The sequence below is a fragment of the Crocodylus siamensis genome, chromosome 1 (assembly GCF_052110815.1).
Source record: "Crocodylus siamensis isolate JL-2025a chromosome 1, ASM5211081v1, whole genome shotgun sequence".
Lineage (NCBI taxonomy): Eukaryota > Metazoa > Chordata > Crocodylia > Crocodylidae > Crocodylus > Crocodylus siamensis.
In genome coordinates this window covers 197,226,424-197,250,344 of record NC_143395.1, presented here as the reverse complement: position 1 = coordinate 197,250,344, position 23,921 = coordinate 197,226,424, and the positions used below count along the sequence as shown (strand labels likewise).

The following is a 23,921-nucleotide window of genomic DNA, read 5'->3' as shown; positions in this document are numbered from 1 at the left end:
GGCGCAGTGGGACCCGGCCCGGTGCAGCTTGCTAGCCCAGCTTTGCACCGGAGTGGGATGTGCAAGTCCAGGAGGCACGGCTCCCATGCAAATGCACGCTAGCTACGCAGCCTGGGCCAGATCGGGTCAGGTCGGGCCATGCAGCTAGCATGCATCTGCACTGAAGCCATGCTTCCCAGAGCCGCACATCCCTCCCCAGTGCAAACATGGGCTAGCGAACCATGCCAGGTTGAGCCGAGCCAGGTCCCACCACATGCTGCCAGCTTGGCGCTCCAGCCACTCGCCATCCCCCAGCTGATATGCGCTAGGCCCCACATACCCTGAGGGATGGCTCTGGGGCTGCCCCATGCCTGCCGCCCCACCCAGCGGCCATGATACTGGTAGCAGCAGGTAATCAGGGCTGTGGCTCTGCTGCAGGCATGGCAGACAGCAACTTGGTGCTGTGCGACTGTAACAGGGCCCTGTCCTGTTACTAAAGGTTTGGGGGAGGCTGAATAACCCCACATCCCAGAAGCACCTCTGCACACCCACCCCAGACTCGGGAGAACTCTGGCTGTCTACAAACTCATAACTGGTGGTCAGCACGGAATAGGGGATATTCTGTTTACCAGGGCACCCCTCGGGGTTACTAGAAATAATGGCTACAAACTGAAGGAGAATAGATTTAGATTGGACATAAGAAAGAAATTCTTTATGGTGAGGGTTGCCAAAATATGAAATGGGCTTCCAAGGGAGGTGGTGCTCTCCCCTACCTTGAAGGTGTTCAAGAAGACACTGGACAAGCACCTGACCAGGGTTACTTAACCCCAGCGCTCTTCCCAGCCTGGGGCAGGAGGTTAGACTCAATCTACAAGCGCCCCTCCAACCCTAGAAATCTATGAAATCTATGAACTCAGTGGAGGCTGTAGAATCAGATCCTGGGATGTGGTAAGCCTTGCAGCAAGGGAGCTGAATAGGTGTAGGGAGTGAGCAACCATGATCCACGTGAGCCCAGACTGGGAAGGATAAAAGACACTGAAAGCAGCCTCAAGGGGCTGCCCCTAGCCCAGGGAGTAGGCTGCCTGGAACATGTGTAGTATGAATTTTTGCATTAGTTATTATGTTTAAATGATAACAGTATTGAATTGATCAACCTCTATGATTGTATGAACAACTAAAACTCCATTTTGTGCTTGTTCCCTGCTTGATATGAGTAGATGAGCTTCATATGCCCCGTGTACCTGAGCATCTGTGAGAGAGGGTGAACGGTGAAAGAACGGAGACTATTTGCACAAAAACAGAAAGATTTAACTGACTGTGTAAGCAACAAGGTGCCAATGTATAAAACAGTAAACTAATTAAGCTAATTAATGGATGGCTGAAGAACTCGTCTGCAATCAAGTTCAAAGAAGATAGTGAGAAGAAGGAATTCTGCATATCCTGCCATTTGAACTACAGAATGCTCCAAGGCAAAAGATACCAACTACACAATGCTTCAAAGACACTGTTTTAAGGCAAAGATGAAGACTGAAATACTAACTCTGAGATAACCAACTTTACTGGAATGACCTCAAGTTGAGACAACCGGAAGAAACCACCTGTAATTAAAAACTGAGCGTGGAAAAACCCCAATGCTGAACAAAGACTTGAAATCCCTACAAAAGTGAGACGCAGATACACCAAGATGGGAAATCCACCCTCTGCACCCTCATGGAACACAGGTGTGCATGCCTGTATACCCCAGCTCATATCCTCAATAAGCCTGGACCTGGCCATCTAGTGCTAATATTGAGTTCTGTCTGTATGTCTGCCTATGTCTGTTTGTAGGACTGATGTGTCCAAGCTCATGTACCTGTTTCATGTAATCAATAAACACAGCATTTTGCCATACCCCACTTTTAAAGGTCTCGCTCTTAATTCAAGCTATTAGCAATTTTAAGTAACACCTGGAGTTGCCACGGGGTTAAGCAGCCACCAGGAGAGCCTGGAGCAGGGCTCTTCTCTGTTTATTTGATTGCTTGCTTGCTTGATCATTTGCTTTGTTGTACAAGCCTGCAGGCTCTGCAAAGCCTCTGAAAGATAAGAGGCAGCCAGGGGGGTGAAGCCTGGAGGAACCACTGGAAGACAGCTAAGTGCTAACTTGTTTAACTTCCTTTGTTTGTTTTGCATCACTAACAAGCCTGGGGTGGCCTCTGGATATTATCCACTAGCCTGGCTGCAGCAGAGGCAAGGGCCCTGAACAGTGAGCAGCCAAAGTAAAACTGGTCAGCTCAACTAGCTTGACCAAACATACCCTGATGTGATCTGTCTAGACTCTGCCCATAGCAGCCTACAGTAACCTGGGCTCTGTACGTACTGAATGGACCCGGACTGGGCCTGCCTGTCCAAGCCCATGCAGAGCCACAACCACGCTATTGTTGCTGGCGCCATGGGGGCCGGGTGAGGGACAGGCATCTGGTAGGCCTCGCCTGAGCCCTTCCATGAACCCACCTACATACAGGACATCCCCCCCACCACCACTCCCCACCCCCCGCAATATCCTGCTCCACTCCCCATCTCCTCCAACAACCCCTGCCACTCATAGCCCCTGACACCCCTCCACTTCTGACATCTCCTGCCACCCCCATAGCCCCCAACAACCCCCTCCACTCTTGACACCCCCGACATCCCCCGCCACTCCTCACACCCACCCCACCCATAAACCACCCCACATCCCTAACTTACCCTTGACAGCACCAGGAGCAGCACAAATGCTCTGGCCAGGAACCAGAGCATCTCCCCTGGAAGACCGACTCCCAGGTTCCCTCCAGACATTGTCTAGGACTATCCCTTGCCCCACTGTTCTGCAGTGCATTTTTTTTGACCCCTGGATATCCAAATATGCAGAGTGGGGAATTTTTTTTGTTCCTACACGTGTGTCTTACAAAGGGGCTTGAGATGCTGCAAGACACACATGAGCGCTCATGTGCATGCACCCCAAGAGCTAGGGATCTAAAAGCCAGGTTTGGTGGTACTGAACCAGCTAACTCCAAAGGATAAAATTTTGAAGGAATGCCTATTTGACTTGAGAGTCCTTAAGTTCTATGATCCTATTGGCTGTCCGTGTAGCTTAGGCACCCCTTGAAAAGTCAGGCTGAGTTAATTCCAGTATTCATCCTCTTGTATGATTAACTAGAGGGAATTATGGACACATTCAGTCTGAGCTCCAAGATTCATCTTCATCTTTCTCTGCTGCCTTCAAGACAGTCTCTACTCTGCCTTTTTTCCCCTCTTTTTCACTTAAGAGTATCTCTAACTTGGCCATTGTTAGCCTCAATTCTTCAGAATCAATTCTGTATCCTTCATGTAGTCTCAGAAAATAAAGTGTGTGTTTCAGGTTTTGTACTATAATGGTCTTGTTACAATTAGCAAAATTGACTTTCACAGGAAAACCCAGTTCAGATTTTGCTCTTACTTTGAACTATTTGAACATTTTTTATGGTTGGAATGTAGATTTAATATCTGTTTTAATAACTTCAGTTCCCAAGGAAATTCTTATGCATTATTTTTGGTTGGTGGAAGTCTGCTGTCTTTTTTTTTTTTTTTTTTTTTTGCTTTACCCCATACTGAAAAACACCAGCAGGGCACTTTACCTAAAGCTCAAATAACTGCTCAAATTACTATGCTCCAGCGTCTTGTGCATAAGTGTCCCTGCGCTGAAAAATGGAGGAGTGCTTTAACTAAACTGAATGAGCTTTAGTTAAAGTACCACACCATTTTTTGGTACGGGGATACCGATATACGAGATACTGGAGTACGGTAATTCCCATGCTCCAGCAGACTTGATTAATCGATTGAGTCTGCACCAACATGCTGTAACTACAATACGTTGGAATAGCCTCGCTACCTCTTTATAGGTGCCTGTAGATTCTCTGGTACATTTTTTTTTAAAGTAGACCATCTTCTGGGAGGTGAGAAATGGGGAGGATATCTATGCAAAAATATTCTCCCTATTTCTAACCTTCCAAAAGATAGTTCTTCTGCTTTAAAAAAAAAACCAAACAAAAAAATGTACCAGAGAATTTATGGGTGCCTATACAGACACAGCAAGGCTGCTCCGATGCACTGTAATTACAGCATGTCAGAGCAGACTCATATACTAAAAATCAAATATCTACTATAACATATTTAAATTTTATTTGAAAAAATAATTTTTGTCCCGATTGTTTTTGAATAGTGTATATAGAGATGATTGCATAATAGCTCAAAATAGTCTTACTCTTGTGTATTGTGGGGGAACCTACAGGCGGGTGGGGGCCTGCCCATGCCCTAGGTCCCCAGAAGCTAACTGGTGTGGGGGGGGGGTAGGGAGAGGGTACGCGCAGCCGAGCTCACCCAGGTAGTACAGTGCACATGAAGTCTGCCTCCCCCATCTGGCACACAACTGCCTCCGAAGCCCTCCACATGGGGCCAAGCCCTGCCCACTTCCACATGGGGCAACCCGTAACACACTACTGCCCTCACCCACTAGACAGCACTGCACTGGCCCTGACCAGCATGCCCAGCTTCCCTCAGCAGGGCTGCTGCCACAGGGAACTCTGGGCCAGAACTGCTTGTCCCAGTGCACGGGGCTCCAGCTCCAGCTGCCTTCCATCCACTCAGTTACCTGGCATGATTAGCAGCCACCTGTGGGAGGCCAAGTATGCAGAAGGCAGCCATGAGCTGGCGCTGAAGCCCTATATGTGCTGAGGCAGGAGCTGGCCAGCCGCAGCTTTCCCCCAACCTGGCTGAGCGTCTGCTGTCCAGCACGCATCCCCATGGCTTCCCCATGTTACCTGATGCCTTTAGCAGTGCAGCAGAGGAGGAGGAGCAGCTGCTGGAGACGGGAAGCCAAGCAGTACCCAGATGGCTACAGCCACACCAGAAGCAGCCCTGCTGGGAAGTCATGCATGCTGGTCGGAGCCAGGGCTGTTGGCAGGTGTGGGAGGAGCATGGCATGAGCTGTCCTAAGTGGGGCTCACCCCATGCAGAGCGCTGCAGGGGCAGCTATAGACTGGATCCACAAAGCCATGGGTGTGGACAGAAGTGAAACATGGGCTGCCCCAAGTGGAAGAGGGCAGGGTTCAGCCCCATGTGCAGCACCGCAGAGGCAGCTATGGGCCAGCATTTTTAATTAGGTATATACAGAAGACAAATTTAATCAAAAAATAAATCCAAGCAAATCTTTTGTGCAAAAAAAAAAAAAAAAAAAAAAAAGCAGGATAGACTTACTTGAGGTGTTTTATTTTCAGAAAAAATTATTAGAACAGGTCTTTCTGTAATACAACCTACATTCAAATGAAGTTAGGGACTTACTTTTTATTTCATTATAGAACCAATATACCTATCCACCTCTAAGGTCATATTTCAGTTTTTATTGTATCATGCATCTCCACCTAAAGACAAACAGGAAGATCTCAGTAACATTATTTGAAGGTGTTTTTCATTCTTACTTGTACAGGATCTTATCTGAATCCCAGTAAGTAGTTTTTCATTTCACAACTCAACTGCCATTTTGCAGGCTGTTTATAGTTAGTAGCCATTAAAATAATCTTCTGACATCACCTCTGAAGTACTTTCCCTCAACCAAGCATCAGAACGTCTTTCTTCCTCACTTGTCTCCGTAGATCTTGATACTAAAGGCAGTTTGTAAGGTGTCTGTACAGTGCTTAGCACAGTGGTTCTAAACCATTATAAACTTGAGGCACCCCTCAGAAAAATGCACGCCCTCAATTTTCACTTGTTTTTTCAATGCAGAAAAATAAGGGAGAAATTCTTTTATTGCAAAGAACTTGGAAAGATCACAATGGGTTAAGATGTTTTGATACTATAGATTCCTATGGACTCCTATTTGGAATATTTAGGATTATCTCATAAATTGTGTGCACACCTAACAGTGCTAACACTGCATGGCACCCTTGAAAGAATCTCAAGGCACCATAGGATCCTGTGGCATCTTAGTGAAAAATCACTGGCTTAGTATATTGGGTACCTAGTTCCTGATGGGGCTCCTAGGTGCTATTATTGGTATTAAAATATATAGATAACCTTAACAAGACTCTTAGAAAACAGAATTTCCTTTCTTCCTTCCCCCAGTACTGACTGGCACTCCCAACCCCCAAGTGGCTTGCACTCCCCCTTCCCTTCGGCAGTAGGATTATCTCCACACAGTACCCTCCCACACATGCTGTCCCTCAGCATTCTCTGTATTTTAATGTTACAATAAAAACATATTACATGGCATGTCAAAATACAGAAGGGTTGTAATATGTGTTCATTAGCCTATTTTAAAGCACATCTTGTTTGCTACTGGTAACAAGATTTTACTCAAGGTTCTTCAGAATAAGCTAGATGTAGCCATTCTTGTAAAGGCACTTTTATCCTTTACTTTCTTTCTGCATTATGCATATTTGACTATTTTGATTATCATTTAATCTTGCTGGCCTCCACTTTTGAGCACAGTACTCACAATACAGGACTTTGTCAGCTTTTCTCTCTGCACAGGGGCATATGCTGCTTTCACTTTTCCTATGCTGTGCCTGGTGACAAAAGTCATTCCCCCCGATATTCCAGGTAGTGCTGCCAAGTCTGACTCTTTCTATTGCAACTTTCACAATATCTGGTATTCTTCTTTAAGTCTCAACTACTGGAATGAAATGCCTACACAAGAAGCTTCAATTTTGGGAGGTGGGAGTGGGTTTGTTTATTTTAAAATAAATCTCTAGTCTTCCCAGTTGCCGAGAGAAACTTGGAAGATGTGGAACAAACATACTTTAAGAACCAAACTCAGGGTTCAAAGACAATCTCATAATTTGGGGGCACTTAATTAATGGTTTTTGAACCTTTGAAGCTGCACTAGAGTATGAGACGTACTGCCACAGGAAGTTAAAACTTTCTTCTTTCAGAGCTCTTTTTTCCTCACACCTACCATAATCTAGTAGGATAAGAGAGGTAAGATAGAGCCATTTCTTGGTTTTGTGCAAAATCTGCAAAGACCACCTCCAGCTGTCCCTCAGTACAAGGATGACAGTCTTCTACGAATAGGGAAGTCATCCATGAGACTGCAGATAATCAAGGAGGCCAATCTGAGATCCACAAGTTTGAGTGCATGTGTGGCAAATAGTTCCAGGCCAAAAAAGCAGATCCTGGTGATGTCAGGTCATAGCTCTTTCCCTTTGTCTCTTTCATCTATCTGCCTCCACAGTGAAGTGAGTTCACTCAGAATGATCAATGTCTTGCTGTACACTATGGCAACACTGGGGATAATTCAGGCCTTGCATTTCACAGATATTGCTGTTAAAATTACATTTCTTCAGATAGGCCTTCAAAGTCTCCTTGACTCTCTTCTTTTACCCAACTCCAGGGCAGTGACCATCAATGAGTTGGGATTGTAAGACCTGTTTTGGAAACTTGCAGTCAGGTATCCTTAGAACATGTCCTGTCCAGCAGAGTTGGTGCCATAAAAACACAGCTTCAGTGCTGGTGGTGCTTGCTTGAGCCAGAAGGCTGCCATTTCATTCTTCTGTCCTTCCAATTAAGATGGAGGATTTTCTGAAGACAACACTGATGGTAATATCCCAAAGCTTTCAAGTGTTTCTGATATGTCACACCCATACAACAGGGAAGGGATGACAACAACCTGTTAGAAGAGAATTTCGGTTTGGATCCTGAGGTTGATGATCCGAGACAATTTTGGAGACACCCAAAGGCAGCACTGGCAAATTTTATCTGGTGTGGAATATCATAAGATGGCTACCCTTCCCAAACAATATTCAGGAGAAATGGTAAAAAGGTAGGAGAAAAACTCAATTTTTCTGAAGACTGCACTCTAATCATAAATCGGGAGAAGAGCCATTTGGTTTGGGGTGGGTTGGTAAAGTATCTTGGTTTTCATGAAGTTGACAGCAAGTCCAAACACTTTGTATCACAGGAGTGATAGCGCTACGTGGAACTCTTTAACTCAGTGGCCACACATAACACAATCATCAGTGTATTGAAGATCAGTAATAGATGTGCTCATTATCTTGGATTTAGAATCTAACTGGTTGAAGTTAGAGAGATTCTGGCCCAAATGGAAGCCTATCAGCAATGAGATGTGGAATGGCAGCAATACAGATGGAAAAGAATGTTGCTGCAATCACGTCTCAACTCCTATTTGAACGAATAGGAAAGAATACATTTCCAAGACATTTCTCAGGATGGTTGCTGCCATCTCATTATCAGGGAACCGGATTTTCCATTTCCCACGGAAAAAAGGCAAAAACCACGGATTCTTTATTTTCAAATTGGAGAAAACGCGGATTTTCTCTTTTTATCAGAGAAATTTGTGGATTCTCCACTTTTGCAAAGAGCGCCAGCCTGCAAGAGCTGATTGCAAAAAAGGGCGGGAAACCCCCAACCCTGGCTGGAGGGGGAGAGAGAGGGGGAAGGGCAGGGCCTGAGCCTCTGAGGCAGCCAATGCGGGGCTGAGGGAATGGCGGTGCTACCGGCCCCAGGCAGCACACTGCAGCTGGGAGCAGGGCCAGGGGGTGAAGGCAGGGGTGCCTCTCTGAGGGGGGCTTTGCAGACAAGTGATGGGGCACAGTGTGGGGATGCCCGCCACGTGCAGGCCATACACATGCCGCCCAGCTGCCTGCCCAGGGGAGGGGAAAATGGAGGCTGGTATGCAGCTGAAGCACAGCTCTGTGGCTGGCTCTGCAGCCATGGTGGGGTGGGGGGGATGAGGACTTCGGCTCGCACACGGTGCTGCCACTTACCTGGAGGCCCCTGATGGCTGCTACCTACAAAACCTCCCACTGCCGCTGCAGAGCCATGCCCAGAGCAGTGCAGCTGGCCGCCAGGCAGCAGCAGCACCATGGTGCTGGCTGGGTAGCATGCAGCCATTCCCACCACCACCCCATGCTGTGCCGCTGCCTGCACAGCTCTGAGCACAGCTCCATGGCAGCAGCAGGAGATTTTAAGCAGCTGCTATCATGGACCTCCAGCTAAGTGACAGCACCGCATGCGAGCCCAACCGCACCCCTGCCCTCCCATCACTCACCGTGTCTTCAGAGCTGGCCACTGAGTTCTGCTCCAGCCACGTGTCAGCCTCCCTCTCCCCTCCCCTGGGCAGGCGGTCATGTGTGCAGCCCGCACATGGTGGGCACCACCACACTGCGCCTCGCATCGCTTGCCCGCAAAGCCCCCCACAGAGGGGCACCCCTGCCTTCACCCCCTGGCCCTGATCCCAGATGCAGTGTGCTGCCTGGGGCTGGCAGGACCCCTCACTCATAGTTTCATAGTTAGCAGGGTCAGAAAGGACCTGAGCAGATTATCAAGTCTGACCCCCTGCTATGGGAGGAAAGAGTACTGGTGTCAAATGACCCCAGCATGTTGATTGTCTAGCCTTGTCCCAAAGACCTCCAGGGTAGGAGAGACCACCACTTCGCTTGGAAGTTGGTTCCAGATCCTAGCCAGCCTGATGGTGAAATAGTACCTCCTGATGTCTAATCTGAATTTACCCTCTGCCAGCTTGTAACCGTTATTTCTAGTCACTCCTGGTAGTGCTCGGGGGAACAGGGACTCCTCCAATGCGTGCTGGTCCCCTCTGACTAGTTTGTAACAGGCCACTAGATCCCCCCTCAGCCTTCTCTTCTGGAGGCTGAACAGGTTCAGGTCCCGTAGCCTCTCCTTGTAGGGTCTGCCCTGCTGCCGCCCAATCATGCGAGTGGCCCTTCTCTGGACCCTCTCCATGTTGTCCACATCCCTTCTGAAGTGTGGCACCCAGAACTGGATGCAGTACTCCAGCTGTGGCCTGACCAGTGCTGCATAGAGGGGGAAGATCACCTCCTTGGACCTGCTTGAGATGCATCTGTGGATGCCTTCCTGACTGCATACCCACACTGCCAGCCCATGTTCATGTTGGCATTAATGATGACTCCAAGATCCTTTTCTGCCTCTGCACTAACGAGAAGGGAGTTCCCCAGCCTGTAAGTATGCTGTTGATTCTTCCTCTCCAGGTGCATTACCTTGCACTTGTCACTGCTGAATCCCATCCTATTCTCATCCACCCACCCCTGTAACCTGTCCAGGTCCAATTGTAGCCTATTCTTCCCTTCTAGTGTGCCCACATCCCCCTGCATCTTAGTGTCATCAGCAAATTTGAACAGGGAGCTTTTTACCCCCTTATCCAAGTCACTGATGAGATGTTGAACAGTGCTGGCCCAAGGACTCAGCCCTGGGGCACCCCACTGCCTACATCCCTCCATGTCGAAAATGACCCATCCACCACCACTCTCTGGGTGCGGCCATCCAGCCAGTTGGCGACCCATTTGACTGTGTAGGTGTCGACACCACAGTCCCCTAGTTTTTTTAATGAGAATGGGGTGAGACAGTGTCAAAGGCCTTCCGAAAGTCCAGGAAGACTATGTCCACTGCTACCCCTGCATCTAAGGATTTGGTGACCTAGTTGTAGAAGGTCACCAGGTTGGTCTGACAGGACCTGCCTGTAATGAACCCGTATTGGTTGCCCCGAAGCATAACCTCTCCCGCTGGCCCCTCATGGATATGTGCCAGGATAATTCTCTCAAAAAGCTTACCCAGGATCAAGGTAAGACTATCTGGCCTATAGTTTCCTGGGTCCTCCTTCCTCCCTTTTTTGAAGATGGGAACCACACTGGCCCTCTTCCAGTCCTCTGGCACCACACCAGAGCACCACGAGTGCTTGTAAAGCCGTGCCAGGGGTCCCGCAATGACCTTACCTAATTCCCTCAGCACTCTGGGGTGGAGACTGTCCGGACCAGCTGATTGAAATACATCCAGTCCTTCCACAAGTTCCCTGACTAGATCCTGACTGACCCTTGGCCTAGGTGCGCCTCCCCTGGGCTCTGAGGGGGGGATGACAGTCCCCGCTCAGGAAAATGGAGGCAAAGAAGTCGTTAAATAGGTTAACTTTGTCATCTGGTGTGAAGACCAAATTTCCTAGCGTGTCTTGCAGGGGGCCCACGTTACCCAGTACCTTCTTTTTGCCCCCTATGTATTTAAAAAAGGACTTCTTCTTGTCCTTGATCTGGGAAGCTAGTCCCAGTTCCATCTCCACCTTGGTCTTCTTGACTGCCTCCCTGCATCCCTGAGCAACTGCAGTATAGTCCTCCCTATTGATGGCCCCTCCCTTTCATTGGGTATACACCTCCCTGTTAGCTAGGAGACATTCCCGGATGCTTCTGGTGAGCCATGGGGGCTTTTGCACCCTCCTGCTCCCTTTGATCCATGCTGGGATTATCTTCCTTTGGGCTTGGAGGATTGTCTCCTTAAGCAGCAACCACCCTTCTTGGACACCTGGCTCCCCTCCCCTCCAGGACCTCAGTGCTTCCCCGACTATTCTTAGCTCATTGAAGTCCACCCTCCTGAAATCTCGGGCTGCTGCCTTGCTGCAGGCCTTTGCCACCTTGCGCTGGATGGTGAATTCCAGCAGGCGATGATCACTGTTGCCCAGGTGGTCAAGCACCCGTAGCCCCCTCAGCAGGTTGTCACCTGTGGCCAGCACCAGGTCCAACAAGGCATCTCCCTCAGCCCCCAGCCATCTTCCCCAGCCCTGCCCCCACTTACCTTTAGGATCCAGGGGCGAAGGGCATGGCTCTGCAGCGGCAGCACTTGCCCGCAAAGCCCTCCCACCCTGCATGCAGCTGCTACCACCCCGCACCGCCGCAGAGCAGTGCAGCCAGTTGCAGGGCATGTCGCTGCATGCAAGTCCCCCATTTCACCCCCCAGCCAGGCAGCACGTATGTGGCATGCACATGATGGTTGCCTCCACACTGCCACTGCCACACCCCTTGCCCACAAAGCCGTGCAGGTGGCTGTGGGAGCGCAGGGTGCAGTGGCAGAGTTGCAGTGGCAGCCTCTGTGTGCGAACCTCCTGTCAGGCCACCTGGCATGTGTATGGCCCACGGAGTGGCACCCCTGCCCTCACCCCCTGGCCCTGCTCCTGGGAGTGGGCACATGTGCACACTCCCCCACTTCTTGATCTACCTCCCCCACAACCTTCACTTTCCCCCGCCCTGCCCCGGCCCTTCCCCCCACATACACTTACCTGCTGTGTGTGTCACTGTCTGTGTCTGCATGTCTGTGGGTCTGGGGAGCTGTTGCGACTGTGGGGCATGGGGCACCAGCAACAGTTGGGGGGGCTGTGAGGGGCCTTTTATTTTTTTCCACGGATTTTGGGTTTTTAAATCAAAGAATTTTCAATTTTTAAAATCGGAGAAAACCAGGATCCCTGGACATCATGAAGAAGTCTGATAACGATAACAAATTTTGGCAGACATTCAAGTTTTATCAGGATCGTCCATACAATCTCTGCTAATGGAATCAAAGGCTTTAATCAGGTCATTGAAGGCCACAAAGATCTGTGTTGCTAACAGCACTTCTGAAGCTGAATACCAGCAAAGATCACACCTATTGTACCTCTGGTTTAAAACCCTATTGAAAGAGCTTTTTTCTACCTTGGTTATAAATTTCAGCTGGCATTCCATCAGGACAGCATGTTTGATTGTTCTCATCTGCTTAATGACTTTTAAAGTCTTTTATAAGTTGGTGGATCTGCAAGGTAGTCCTTAATAGGGTGTTGTGGAATGGCTTTGATGACATTGTCTTCAACATGAGAATCTTGAGTCAGGAGCTCTTGAAAGTGCTCCTTCAACTATGCGTTGATGGTCTTTAAAGAGTGTTTTTTCACCCTTAGACCTCAGAGGGATGGGTTCTTATGTGTTTGGCCCATGCATAGTTTTGGTTACACTGAAGAAACTACGCATGTTTTGGCTGATGTCAAATTTTTGGATCTTTTTTGCTTTGTCCTCTCCACCACTTCTTTTTTCACTCTCAAATTTTCCTCTGGGTCTCAGCTCCAATGTCTCAATAAGCATCTTGCTTCTGTTTGGAGTTTATGTCACCCTGCCTGAAAGCTCTCTCTTTTCTGTCTACAAGAGCTTGAATTTCCCATTCTCTCTGGTTCATTCTCTTTGAACCAGTTCTGGTGTTTCTTTGTGGAGAAGACTGAAGACTGTTTTTGCTTAGGTCATGGATGCCTTTCTTGAGGCTCTCAGTGATCAATGGTGTCCAGATCATCATGGCTGTCAGAGAGTTTCTGACAGAGGTTCCACTAGCTTTTAGCAGAGTCTTTCAAACGCTCTTTGGCTTTTCTTTTGTTTCCATCACTTTGGGGCAATACATTTTGTATGTCCATTCATATCAAACAATGATCCATCCAGCAGTGATGTGCATTGGTCATAGCTCTGATGGTACAGACGTCACGATGGTCCCAGGCAAGCACTATAACAGCTAATCAGGTGCCAGTATATTTAGCGAGGGTTGCACCCATGATGTCTTCCATTTGTTGCTTTGACAAAATACGGAGTTTGTGATTATGAAATCATGTTCCGAACACTTGTTCAGGGAAAGAATTCCATTGGAATACATTCCTCACCCCCAGCCACTTCCTTTCCAAATGTTCCTTTCCATAGCTCAGAGTCCCTGCCCACTCTAATACAGAAATCACCAAGAAAAGAACAGCAGGATAGTACAATTAAGAAAAACTAAAGATCCAAGACACCCACTGTGTGTCCATGCCTCAGAGCACATAACGTACAATGAAAGACCTCACAAAGTACAATAAACAAGCACAAGCTTATGTAACAAAATGGTCAAATGTGATGTAGAGGCATGAGAAGATCACCAAGAATCATCTCATCTTCTGCACGGACCATAATGGCCCTCAAGGAAATAAACAGACCATTTGAGACAATAAAGTTAAACTCTTCAGTGGGCCTCATTTGACCCTGTTTCTCTCTCTATGCTAAGCCAAGTGAACTAGTTCTACACCTTAAATGCAGTTACAGTGAAAAGATAAAACAAATTATTTAAAAAGTTGGGTTGGGGTTTTTTTGCTAAAAGATCTGAACCTTTCTTGAATTGCTATTTATAACTCTGTTATTGCAAGGAGAGTGGAATCAATAAAGCTATGGGTCAAGGTAAGCTGCTCTCTTGACAACAGGACTAGGGGGTGGGTGCATGTGGGACTGGGACTTACATGGTCCCATTTGGGAAACTGTAACCCCCGAAGGTCCCAAGTATTTGGCCCAATCCCTGGTATGCCCTGTAAATGGCATTCTAATGTGCTTGGAAACTTTATGGAGAGGGTGGCCTAATAGTGGCCTAATAGTCCCCCCAACAGCACGTTTTGGGCCTCCTGCACCAGGTGTGCAGAAGCTCAAGATTTCCCAGGGGCATCAGCTACCCTGTATGTTCAAGACCAGGAAGCCACCTTAATGTGGACAAAAACCTAAGTAGAAAGCGTCACCCTTAACCTAAGTCTTCCAAAATCCTGGGTTAAAGTTGTAGACATGCCCCAGCTAAAGGAACAGGGTGAAGTAGCGGCCCACATTAAAGGTTTGTTCAGAGATGCCCAAAAAGGAAAATAATTTGCTCTCATAGCTCAAGGTCAAATTATTAAATGCACTACTAATATTTCCCCGCTGCGTAAGTGGTATGAAATAGCCTGTACTGTGCAAATGTATACCTTTACTAAAGGTGCTCCTTTTCCTTGGTTTGTAGTAGTAATAAGTTTAGTCATAGGATTAATATTATTCAATATAATCTTTAAATGTTGTTGTTATAAAATTAAGTCTAATACCTATGCTGAAGTAAATGTTGCTTATGCCAACCATGTATACGTCACCTGCAGAAATCATATTTGTAGGCCTTATCAAATGCTCCAAAGAAGCAAGGGGTGGATTGTGACGGCCAGAACTACAGGGATTAATAAGCAATACATATGTGCTTCTTGGAGGCATTTGGTATTCTACCTAACAGGTAATATTAGGTAATATAAAGCTTGTAAGTTCATAACTCACAAACGTAACTTGTCTGTCACAAGTTTAACCAAAATGATAAAACTAACTGTTTGTATTAATCGTGGAACTGACTGGGCCCCAAAGGCGAAGCTGTAGTTGCAAGATTAGCTGACCTAATGGTTTTTGCTCAGGGTTCAGCCTTGACTATAAAAACTAGATCCAACCACCTGGCACACCCAACACATTCCAGGAAAGCACGTCCCAAGAAAGCATATTCAGAGAAACCTAAAAGGGTTGGGCTTACACGGAGTAATGTCAATTTCAAACCTAAAGGTGCCGCATTGCAATTCACTTATTGGATAAACCCGAGTCTAGATAGCAACCTTTTATGATCATTTTTAATGCCTTTCAATCCCATAGGGTAACAGCTATAGGGCAAGATTGTCAGTGGCTCTAAAGCCAACAGATCTGCATAAGACTAGGTATAAAGGTATAAAAAGCACATGCATCAGGTGGCCAGCAGGAAGGAGGGAACAGAATGGTCATTGCTGTTCCAAGCCCAGACTCCAGACTCCCGGTGTGAATGAGGATCAGAACCTGATCCCTGGTAATCCCTCCGACAGCATCAATTGGGGACGCCTAACTTCGCTGGAATCACTTGGCGCGCACCTGGTATCGAGGGACTATCGACAAGTTGCCAACCCATGTCTGTCTATCTGTTGTTCTGAACAGCCCAGTGGCTGATCCTCTTGCAGTGCCTAGTTGGCCTGCGACAGAATTGATCCATCTGTTGTTATTATTTACTATTAGCTCTTTAATACTGCATTATCTGCTTATCGCGGTTATCTTTCTGTCAACTGTTGTGTGTGTGTAAGCTATAATAAATTTGCCTTTGCTTCACTCCCAACTTTGCCTTCTCAATCCGAAACTGAACCAAACAGCCCAGTGGCTGATACCCTCACAGCGCCCAGGTGGCCTGTGATAGAATTGATACACTCACAGTGCCCAGCTGGTCTGTGACACAGTGGGGCTTTTCTCTAAAGCTGATTCAATTAGCTATTACATAAAAGTGCAGAAAAAGTCCCACTAAAGCACCTGATCTACACAGACTTCAGGCAAGCTGGGTCCAACTGAGGTGCTGCCTCATCTAGGCATGCATAAAAAGCCTGGTGCCAACCATGACACTGCCATAAAGCATTTCATCATCACAGATAATTGTCAAAGAAACAATTATTTGTTACATCCATGCCAAAATTTCCATGTCTGCAACAACGCCTTTGACAAAAATCCTGACCTTTGCCAAGAGGAAGATGTTATACAAAAGTCCATCAGATTTTGTATCACAGTAGCTAGAGAAGGCAGGCATCTTCCACAGGTCTTAGAGGCAAAAAATGGGAGGCTTAGCTGTCCTGAACATTTCAAGTCTAGACATACTCCTGTGGTAGAAATGACACAAAGGCTCCTATACACATGCAGGGAGCCTGCTCTGACATGCTGGAAAACTAGAGTATCGGGGCAGACTCAATTAATCGACTCTGCTGAAGCACGGAAATTAACGCACTTCAGCAAATTCTAGCATCACGTGCATCAGCATCCCCACAGTAAAAATGGCAGTGAGGCTCTTTGAACTAAAGCTCAAGTGAGCTTTAGTTCAAACCATCCCGCCACCATTTTTTCAGCGCAGGGATGTTAACACATGACAATCAGGTGCTTTTAATTAACACAGCTCAGTAATTAAAGTGCCAGCCCCACGTCTCCTGGAGCTCGTATAAAAATATCCAAAGTTTTACCAACAGTCGCAACAAAATGAATCACTGTTTGTGTGCTGTCTAAAGACATAAGCAGGAGGCATTAATGAAAGCCAGGTGGCATTTCTAAGGGGTAGAAAATGTAGGGTATTTGCAGATTGGGAGAAGTTTGGGTGGGGTCATTACTTTGGGAAAACGTACAATCTTTCTGTCACATTGTTCCCAGTTTATGGATCCAAACCCTATCACTGACCAGGGCTGAGCACTGGCAGAGACAGAGACTACTGGTGGGAAAGAAAAAGTGAGAAAATGTTGAGAGGGGGCAGGGGAGAGAATCTTAGGATGTGGACACAAGATGCACAGGATTATTCCAGTGGAGATTCTAGTTTCCAGTGTTAGGCTTCTTCTGAAGAAACATTCCTTAGAAATAAAGCCCTCACCTGTGGATACAATATACTTTTCAGTTAAATGAGAAGAAACAACTCTTAATGAGTCTGATCAGTTTCTGAGGGGAAGGCCTCTTTACAGTGTCAGAGAATCCCAAACACGGTCATGGCAGGTGCTGTAGAAACAAGTTTCTGTGTTCAGCAATCAAAACTATAAGTGCATGAGTGGAACCATCTTAGTGTAGAAAACCAACTCCAGGCCGAAAGAGGCATTTATCTTTATGTATAAGTTTTAATTTGCCTTTTAAATTTTCATTTTCTTCCATTTGCAAAATCTCATGTTCAGACTGATTCATTCTAACTTCAGTGCAACAGTAACACCAGATACCAGTAAAGGCAAAGACAATGCTGATATCTGAAGTCATGATACGTTCCATTATAACTTCAGTGAAGCAGGAGTTTCAAGGACAACTTTGGGCAGGAAAGAAGAAAGACATTTTAAATTGCAAAGGAAGAGATTTCTGCAGCTGGTGTTGAAGTCTATGCTAACTTTGATTTTCATTTTAGCTTAGCGTTTCAGCAATATGGGCAGAAGAACATTTTTAGGAGGCACAGCAAAATACAAAGTTGCACATAAGAAACTGACTGAAATAAGGAGATAACTTGCAAAATCATTTTGACTCATGACTAGCTATTTGTTCCCAAATTATAAATCTGTTACAAGCAAGCAAGGAAGGGAGGATTTAACATTTTGAAAGTTTTGATTCACTAGTTAAATTAGAAGTGTGCTTTGATTATGACACAGCTCCCATTATACTGAGGATGTTTAACCCAGTGAAAAATTAAGTAGGAAATTAATTCTTATGAACAAAAATTAAATGCTTTAAAATATCTTTAGAAGTGATGTATCATTTTTACACCCTAAGTGTCATCTCATTCAAAACACTGGCAAGAGAAATACAATGAGATACAGTATCCCAGCAGTGCAAATTTCATAAGAAATCTCTCCAGATTATGTGTTCCTAATTTTATTTGTAAAATACTTATGGTCTAATTTAACTAAAAATTAGATCTACATTTTTCTTTTCATCAGCATTAGCCATTTACAGTTTCTGGTAAAAGTCATGAATTTTTACAAAATGTCATGTTCTGACTAGAAGAGACGAACCAATACAACAACAGCACTAAAGGCCAAAGGATGGAATCTAGAACTAGATTCCTTATAGTGGTGCGAAATAAAACACCTTGCCTCTCATTTGTTACCATGCCTTAGCTCTTGACATATATTCAAGGCAAATATTCACATATCATAATACAGGATTTACTATTCTTTTTTATTAAAAAAGAAATATCCAAATATGGGACCCAATTCTTTTCTGCCTTGCACCTTGTGTAGTCACCGACTCCTGTGCAAAGTAAAAAACACTCACAGTGCTTTATATCTACACTAAGACCACTCTGCACAGGATTAAGTCACTATACACAAAAAAAGATGGCAAAGAATTGGTGGAGGGACCGTTGTGGACAAAGAATCTAATTAGAGAACTTACTTCAAAAAGAAAGAGAACAGAGTCCAGCTCCTCCCTTTGTGATTTATTCCCTAGAAAACAAAAAAAAGAATATTGCTTGTTAAAATAATATGGCTTGTTAGTCCAGAAATGGAAGAAGCTGTTTCAAGTGAACTTAAAGGTTCTGAGCTGAATTATATTTCTTTGGCTTCCATGCCAGCACAGAAAATTATAACCCTATACTCCAAAGGCCCTCAGCCAGCAAAATCTTACCATAACTGCTTATTTCTAAACATGTACCTAGTAACACTGAAATGCCATTGTGTTAAAAAATTGTTAACAACATGTAAATATTGGGACTATACAAAATATTTCAGTTAAATACATATACAAATATTTGCAGAAATAGGGCATTTATTCTATAACAAAGTACATACCACATTTACTAGAGGTGTGCAAATTGGGCCCTAATCAATCCGGATTCAGATTCAGCCCAAATCAAGGACAGTGATTCGACTTGTTGATTTGGATCACTCTTCCTGATTTAATTCGGCTGAATCTGAGTTTGAAGATTTGATGCCGATTCAGAGAATCAGTGATTCGGGCATAACTTTAAAAGTTTTTTCTACATACCTTGAGGTAGCAGGCATGGCTTGGGAACACTGCGATGCTGAGGTAGATGGAGTGTCCCACAGGAGCGTGGTGGGGGGGGGCCTCCACGTGCTCGGCGGCAAACCCGGAAGTGGACCAGAAGTACTTCTGGTCCACTTCCGGGGAAGGGGGGTGTGCAGGGAGTCCCCTTTGTGCTACCTGGCAGACCTGGAAGTGCTTTTGGTCCACTTCCGCATCTGCTGCCAAGCATGCTGGGGAGCCACCCATGCTTCTGTGGGATGCTCCATGTGCCCTACCATCGCACACTCATGAGCTCCTGCTACCTAGAGATATGCAGAAAAAACATTTAAAGCTCTATGTCCAAATCTCCGAATCAATTCAGAGGGTCCTGATTTGATTCAGAGAGATTAAAGGGTCCTCTGATTTGATTCAGATTTGGAGATTGAGCCACCAAATGGGGCTGAATCTCTGCTGAATCAAATCAGGAACCGAAGCTTTGCACAACCCTAATGTTTACTTGAATCCAATATAAATTCTTCTCTACTCCAAATCAATAAAGCCTAATCTTAGATTTAAATTCCAGTTTGAGGCAACTCATGCAGCAGATGCAGCAGCTCTTGGTGTGGGGAGGGGGCAATGGAGACTCATGTTGTGTGGCTTAGGGGGTACCCTCCCCCCCCGCCACTTACCTTCAGTTCCAGACTCTCCAGCACTGACCCAGCTGGGCCTGGAGTTGCCACTGCCTGGCCGAAGGCACTGCCATTTACTGTCTCAGAGCTGCAGTCACTGAAGAGAAGCACTACAGGGGTGGGAGGGAGGCTGACACAGGCATGGCAGTGGGGGGACAAGCCAGGCACTGAGACAGGCATCAGGAAGGCAGGCACAGGCATGCAGGGGAGAATCAGGAGGCAGGGGTCTGCCCCTCCACTGCTTTCCCAGCCACAGGAGTAAAGAGTATACATTTAAGAAGATGCCCAGGAATTAGATTCTATACATAGAAAGTTATAACAAATGTATTATTTTCTTTGTACAGAATCTAATTATGGGGGGGTCATCTTAAAATTGAAGTAATGTTGGATTTGGGTAAATATGGTACATCTATATAATGCATGATTTTTACACCAAGACATAATGTGTTACATTTATTGTGAAAGTGTTTTTATTAAGAACTAAAAGGTATTTTAAAGTGTAATTAAAAATTGTAATAAAGTGTTTAAATCAAACAACTGAAAATTAAAACCATTTTTGTGATCAGATCTGAGTTTTGAGTTCTGCTTTTCTTCTTGTAATAATCAACAGTATCACTCCTAACTGAAAAGAGGTTTGTTCCTGCAAGCACTGAACACCAGAACATACCAATTAACAGGCTTGTATACTAGAAATATTTAAGCACTGGTATAGATCTGCCTACAAAAGTGGCAGGATATATCAATTTTAGGAGTGTTTTTAGGGTTTGTTTTTTTGGAGCTATCTAACAGTCTCGACCAAAATTTCCTATAATTTTCTGTCTTTGTCAGATTTTTAAAATTGGCAAAGCTTGCTAATTTTCACTAAGCTAATTTTTTATCACAAACGCATCTGTTTCCCTCAATGCTAATATATTTTTTCCATAGTAACATGCAAAAAAATTTAAATCTGCAATAGCTTCTATCCTGACTAGAAAATATCAACTGATTTTTCTTAACAGTTTTCTTAACAATTTCTTTGTTTAAGACAAGCTGATTCAAACCCTTAGGGGAGAGTTTTTTAATTAATTTATAAAAGGTATTAAGAAAACATCCAAAGGTCATTTTATAAAGTTTACAAAGTAAAGCTTAACTATCTGAAAACTTAAATTTTAAATGCTGTTTATAGTAAAAAATACTATAAAACAAACATGTTAACTATTACAGTTCAAGAAGACTATGAATACAAGGAAGTATGGAACCCACACCAATTAGATTAAAAAAATTCCAGTTATTACCATTAAAATGGCTAAGAAACCCTAAAGGTTCAATAAGAAAAAAAATATTTTTTGAAGGAAAGCTTACCTTTTTGTTTCAAGCTATTTTCCAGTGTTATGAAATTTTCATAGAAGATAAAATAAATTTGAGAATAGTGGATCTCAAAAAATTGTTTCAGGTCACTCCCATCCACATTATCTTTAAAAAAAAAAAATTGAAAATATAAGGTCAAGACAAAATAACTTAAATACAGTGCAGGTCTGAAGGCAGTAGTTTCTCTTTTATAAGTTTATGGCAAAGGACCCAGGATGAAGTAAAATAATAATACAGGACACTAATTCTGGACCACTAATATTTAAAAATGCATATCAAACCTATTTTTCCACTCCTTTCTGAAAAAGAACTAAATAAAAGCTTGAAACACATTTTGCCATAACATTTATAAAAAAATTAACTGAGGCACAGAATCTAAATCTTCAAGATGTATCCACAGTAACTGAACAAACAAAGGGCATGGACACATGTACAATTTGAGCCATTTCACAAGGGGAACATTTCAAAAGGCCAGCAGATGTTATGTTCTACTTATTCACATGCGAACAAACTAGGAATGAACCGAATGTGGTAAAACCACTCCAACTTAAAGCAGTTTTGCTAGGTTTACTTATATATCATGTTATACAGATCAATGACAGTGATTCAGTTATAATTGCGTTCCTATTCCTATTTTTTTCTTCAAAACTAGGTGGCCAGGTTTGAAATTTAATCATGGATGAGTTTTGTCCGCTAATTAAATTCTCTACCATTTTTTGATTCATCCTTATTGAAACATTTTACTCCATAAACCTGGACCAGGGGAATAACTTGAAGAGAGACAGTACAATTGGTACTTTAAAAAAATCAGACTTGAACATACAGTCTTTGGCAGCAAGTTCAAAATGATGAAGGAAATCCTATTAATTTAGTAAACTGACATGAATTCCATAAGCCCAGAGCACCCAGAATTACTCATGTCAAAGTATTCACACCACCTCCAAGTCATAGGACCTAAATAATTTATATATGTTTAAGGCAGCTTTGGTCAAACACTTCTTTGCTTGTTTATCCACCTATTAAATACGGAGAATATGTCCTCTCTTCAAAGAAAGTAAGGTTGTTCAACTTTTTTCTTTATATCATGTATTGTAAAAATGAATATTATTGGGTGCTCCAGTTTGAAGAGACAGGGAGGAAGCATTCTTTCATGCACTCTGCCACCTTCTAAAAATGCCCATTTCATTGCACAGTACTAGTCTCTTGAAGTCTCCGAGAACTATATTTCCATCACTAAAGAAAAGCTCCTTCTGATTGGTTTATATAAACACATGCTGATTGACAGCTAAATATAGTCATTATACTCAACTTGGTACTTTCTGCTAATTAGGAAGATGTACTGATTCATTCAAGCTTGCCAAGAACTTTTTTCCCCCAACTACTCAGTTGGTCTAATATAATATATCACATCTACTCAAAAAACCTTGCCTACTGATTCACAGACATTCATTTAAACAGTTGTATACATCAATGAACAGATACTTAACACAAGAAAAATTAAGAATTAGAAAATGGTAAGCACCACATTCCTTATTTACCAGTTGATAGGTTTTATCTGCAATTTGTGCCAATTTACTTGCTTTAGGATGAAAACTAGAATTAGATTAGACTCAGAAACACAGCATTTTAGAATTATTTATTAATTACATTAAAATGATCTGAGAACATGCTGGAAACACAAGGCTAAATGTTTAACAAAGTATAAATTAAAGAAAGTATTAACTGCAGTTAGTTAGTTAATTGATTGTTTTGGTCACCAGTGTCCACACATTCAAAATGTAGTAGGTGCTTGGTATTCTTCAAGAGTGCCTCTGCAAATCAGGTATATATATGGTACAGAACTTGCTTAAGCACTTTTGATAATCCCTATAGACACCTTCAGGCAGAGAGCTGCTTTAGAAAATCTGGTTATACATACTTCAAATGTTTAGTTTTACTAGATCTTGGTTTCTTCCCAGCTGGAGTTTTAATCTCAGATTAGACTACGGTGTTGTTTCTGTTTTGGCTTTTTTTTTAATTTTTAAAAGGAACCATGCTTCAGGTAATTGAAGGCTACTATTAAATCCCCTCTCAGTCTTCTCTCCTACAAACTAATAAGTCCACTTCCCTCTGCTTCTCCTCAGAAGTCATGTGTGCCAGCCCCCTCGCCATTTCTGTCACACTCCATTGGACTGCAATTTGTCCACAACTCTTCTGTAGTGGGAGGCTCAAAACTGGGCACAGTACTCCAGATGTGGCCTCACAAGTGCCAAATAGAGTGAAGCAATGATTCCCCACTATCTGCTGGCAATGTTTCTACTAATGCAACCAAGCATTCCATTAGCTTTCTTTGCAACGAGGGCAAACTGTGGGCTCATAATCAGCTTATGGTCTACTGCAGGGGTAGGCAACGTTTTATGGCCAGAGTGCCAAAAAACACTATAATGCCTACCTCGAAAGGTGCTGGAGTGCCAGCATGGCAGAAAAAAAAAAAATGAGAGCAAGGGGTACATGGCAGGATGCCCTCCTTGTGCCCCTTGCCCCCCAGCCCTACTGCCCCTAGCCCTGCTGCTCCTTGCCCCCCACCCAAAGTCCCTGCCCCCCAGCCTGGGGACTCTGGGCAGCTGCAGCAACCAGCAGGCTGGCTATAAACAGCTGCACTGGGCTCATCACCTCTGTGCTGGGAACAGGGGAGAGACTGGGGCTGTGCTGCCTCAGGCCCCGCTGCCTCAGGCCCCACCCCCACCAAGGCACACCTGCATGCACCAGTGCAGAACTGGTGCTAGAGCCTGGTGCAGCTGTTTGGAGCCTCCCGACTGCAGCTGCCCCGGCT

General features: G+C 44.6%; 1 protein-coding gene across 2 annotated transcripts in view; it reads right to left on the bottom strand.

Moving 5' to 3' along the window:
• RALGAPA2 (Ral GTPase activating protein catalytic subunit alpha 2) overlaps nucleotides 1-23,921 on the bottom strand; it is a 359,228-nt gene that overhangs the window by 313,788 nt on the left and 21,519 nt on the right. For both annotated transcript variants that reach the window (XM_090051969.1, XM_090051977.1), the window contains exons 2-3: nucleotides 21,104-21,214; nucleotides 18,504-18,553 (exon numbers count right to left, since the gene is read on the bottom strand). In XM_090051969.1, coding sequence (XP_089908095.1) covers nucleotides 18,504-18,553; nucleotides 21,104-21,214 — 161 coding nt within the window. The remainder of the gene's footprint in view (nucleotides 1-18,503; nucleotides 18,554-21,103; nucleotides 21,215-23,921) is intronic.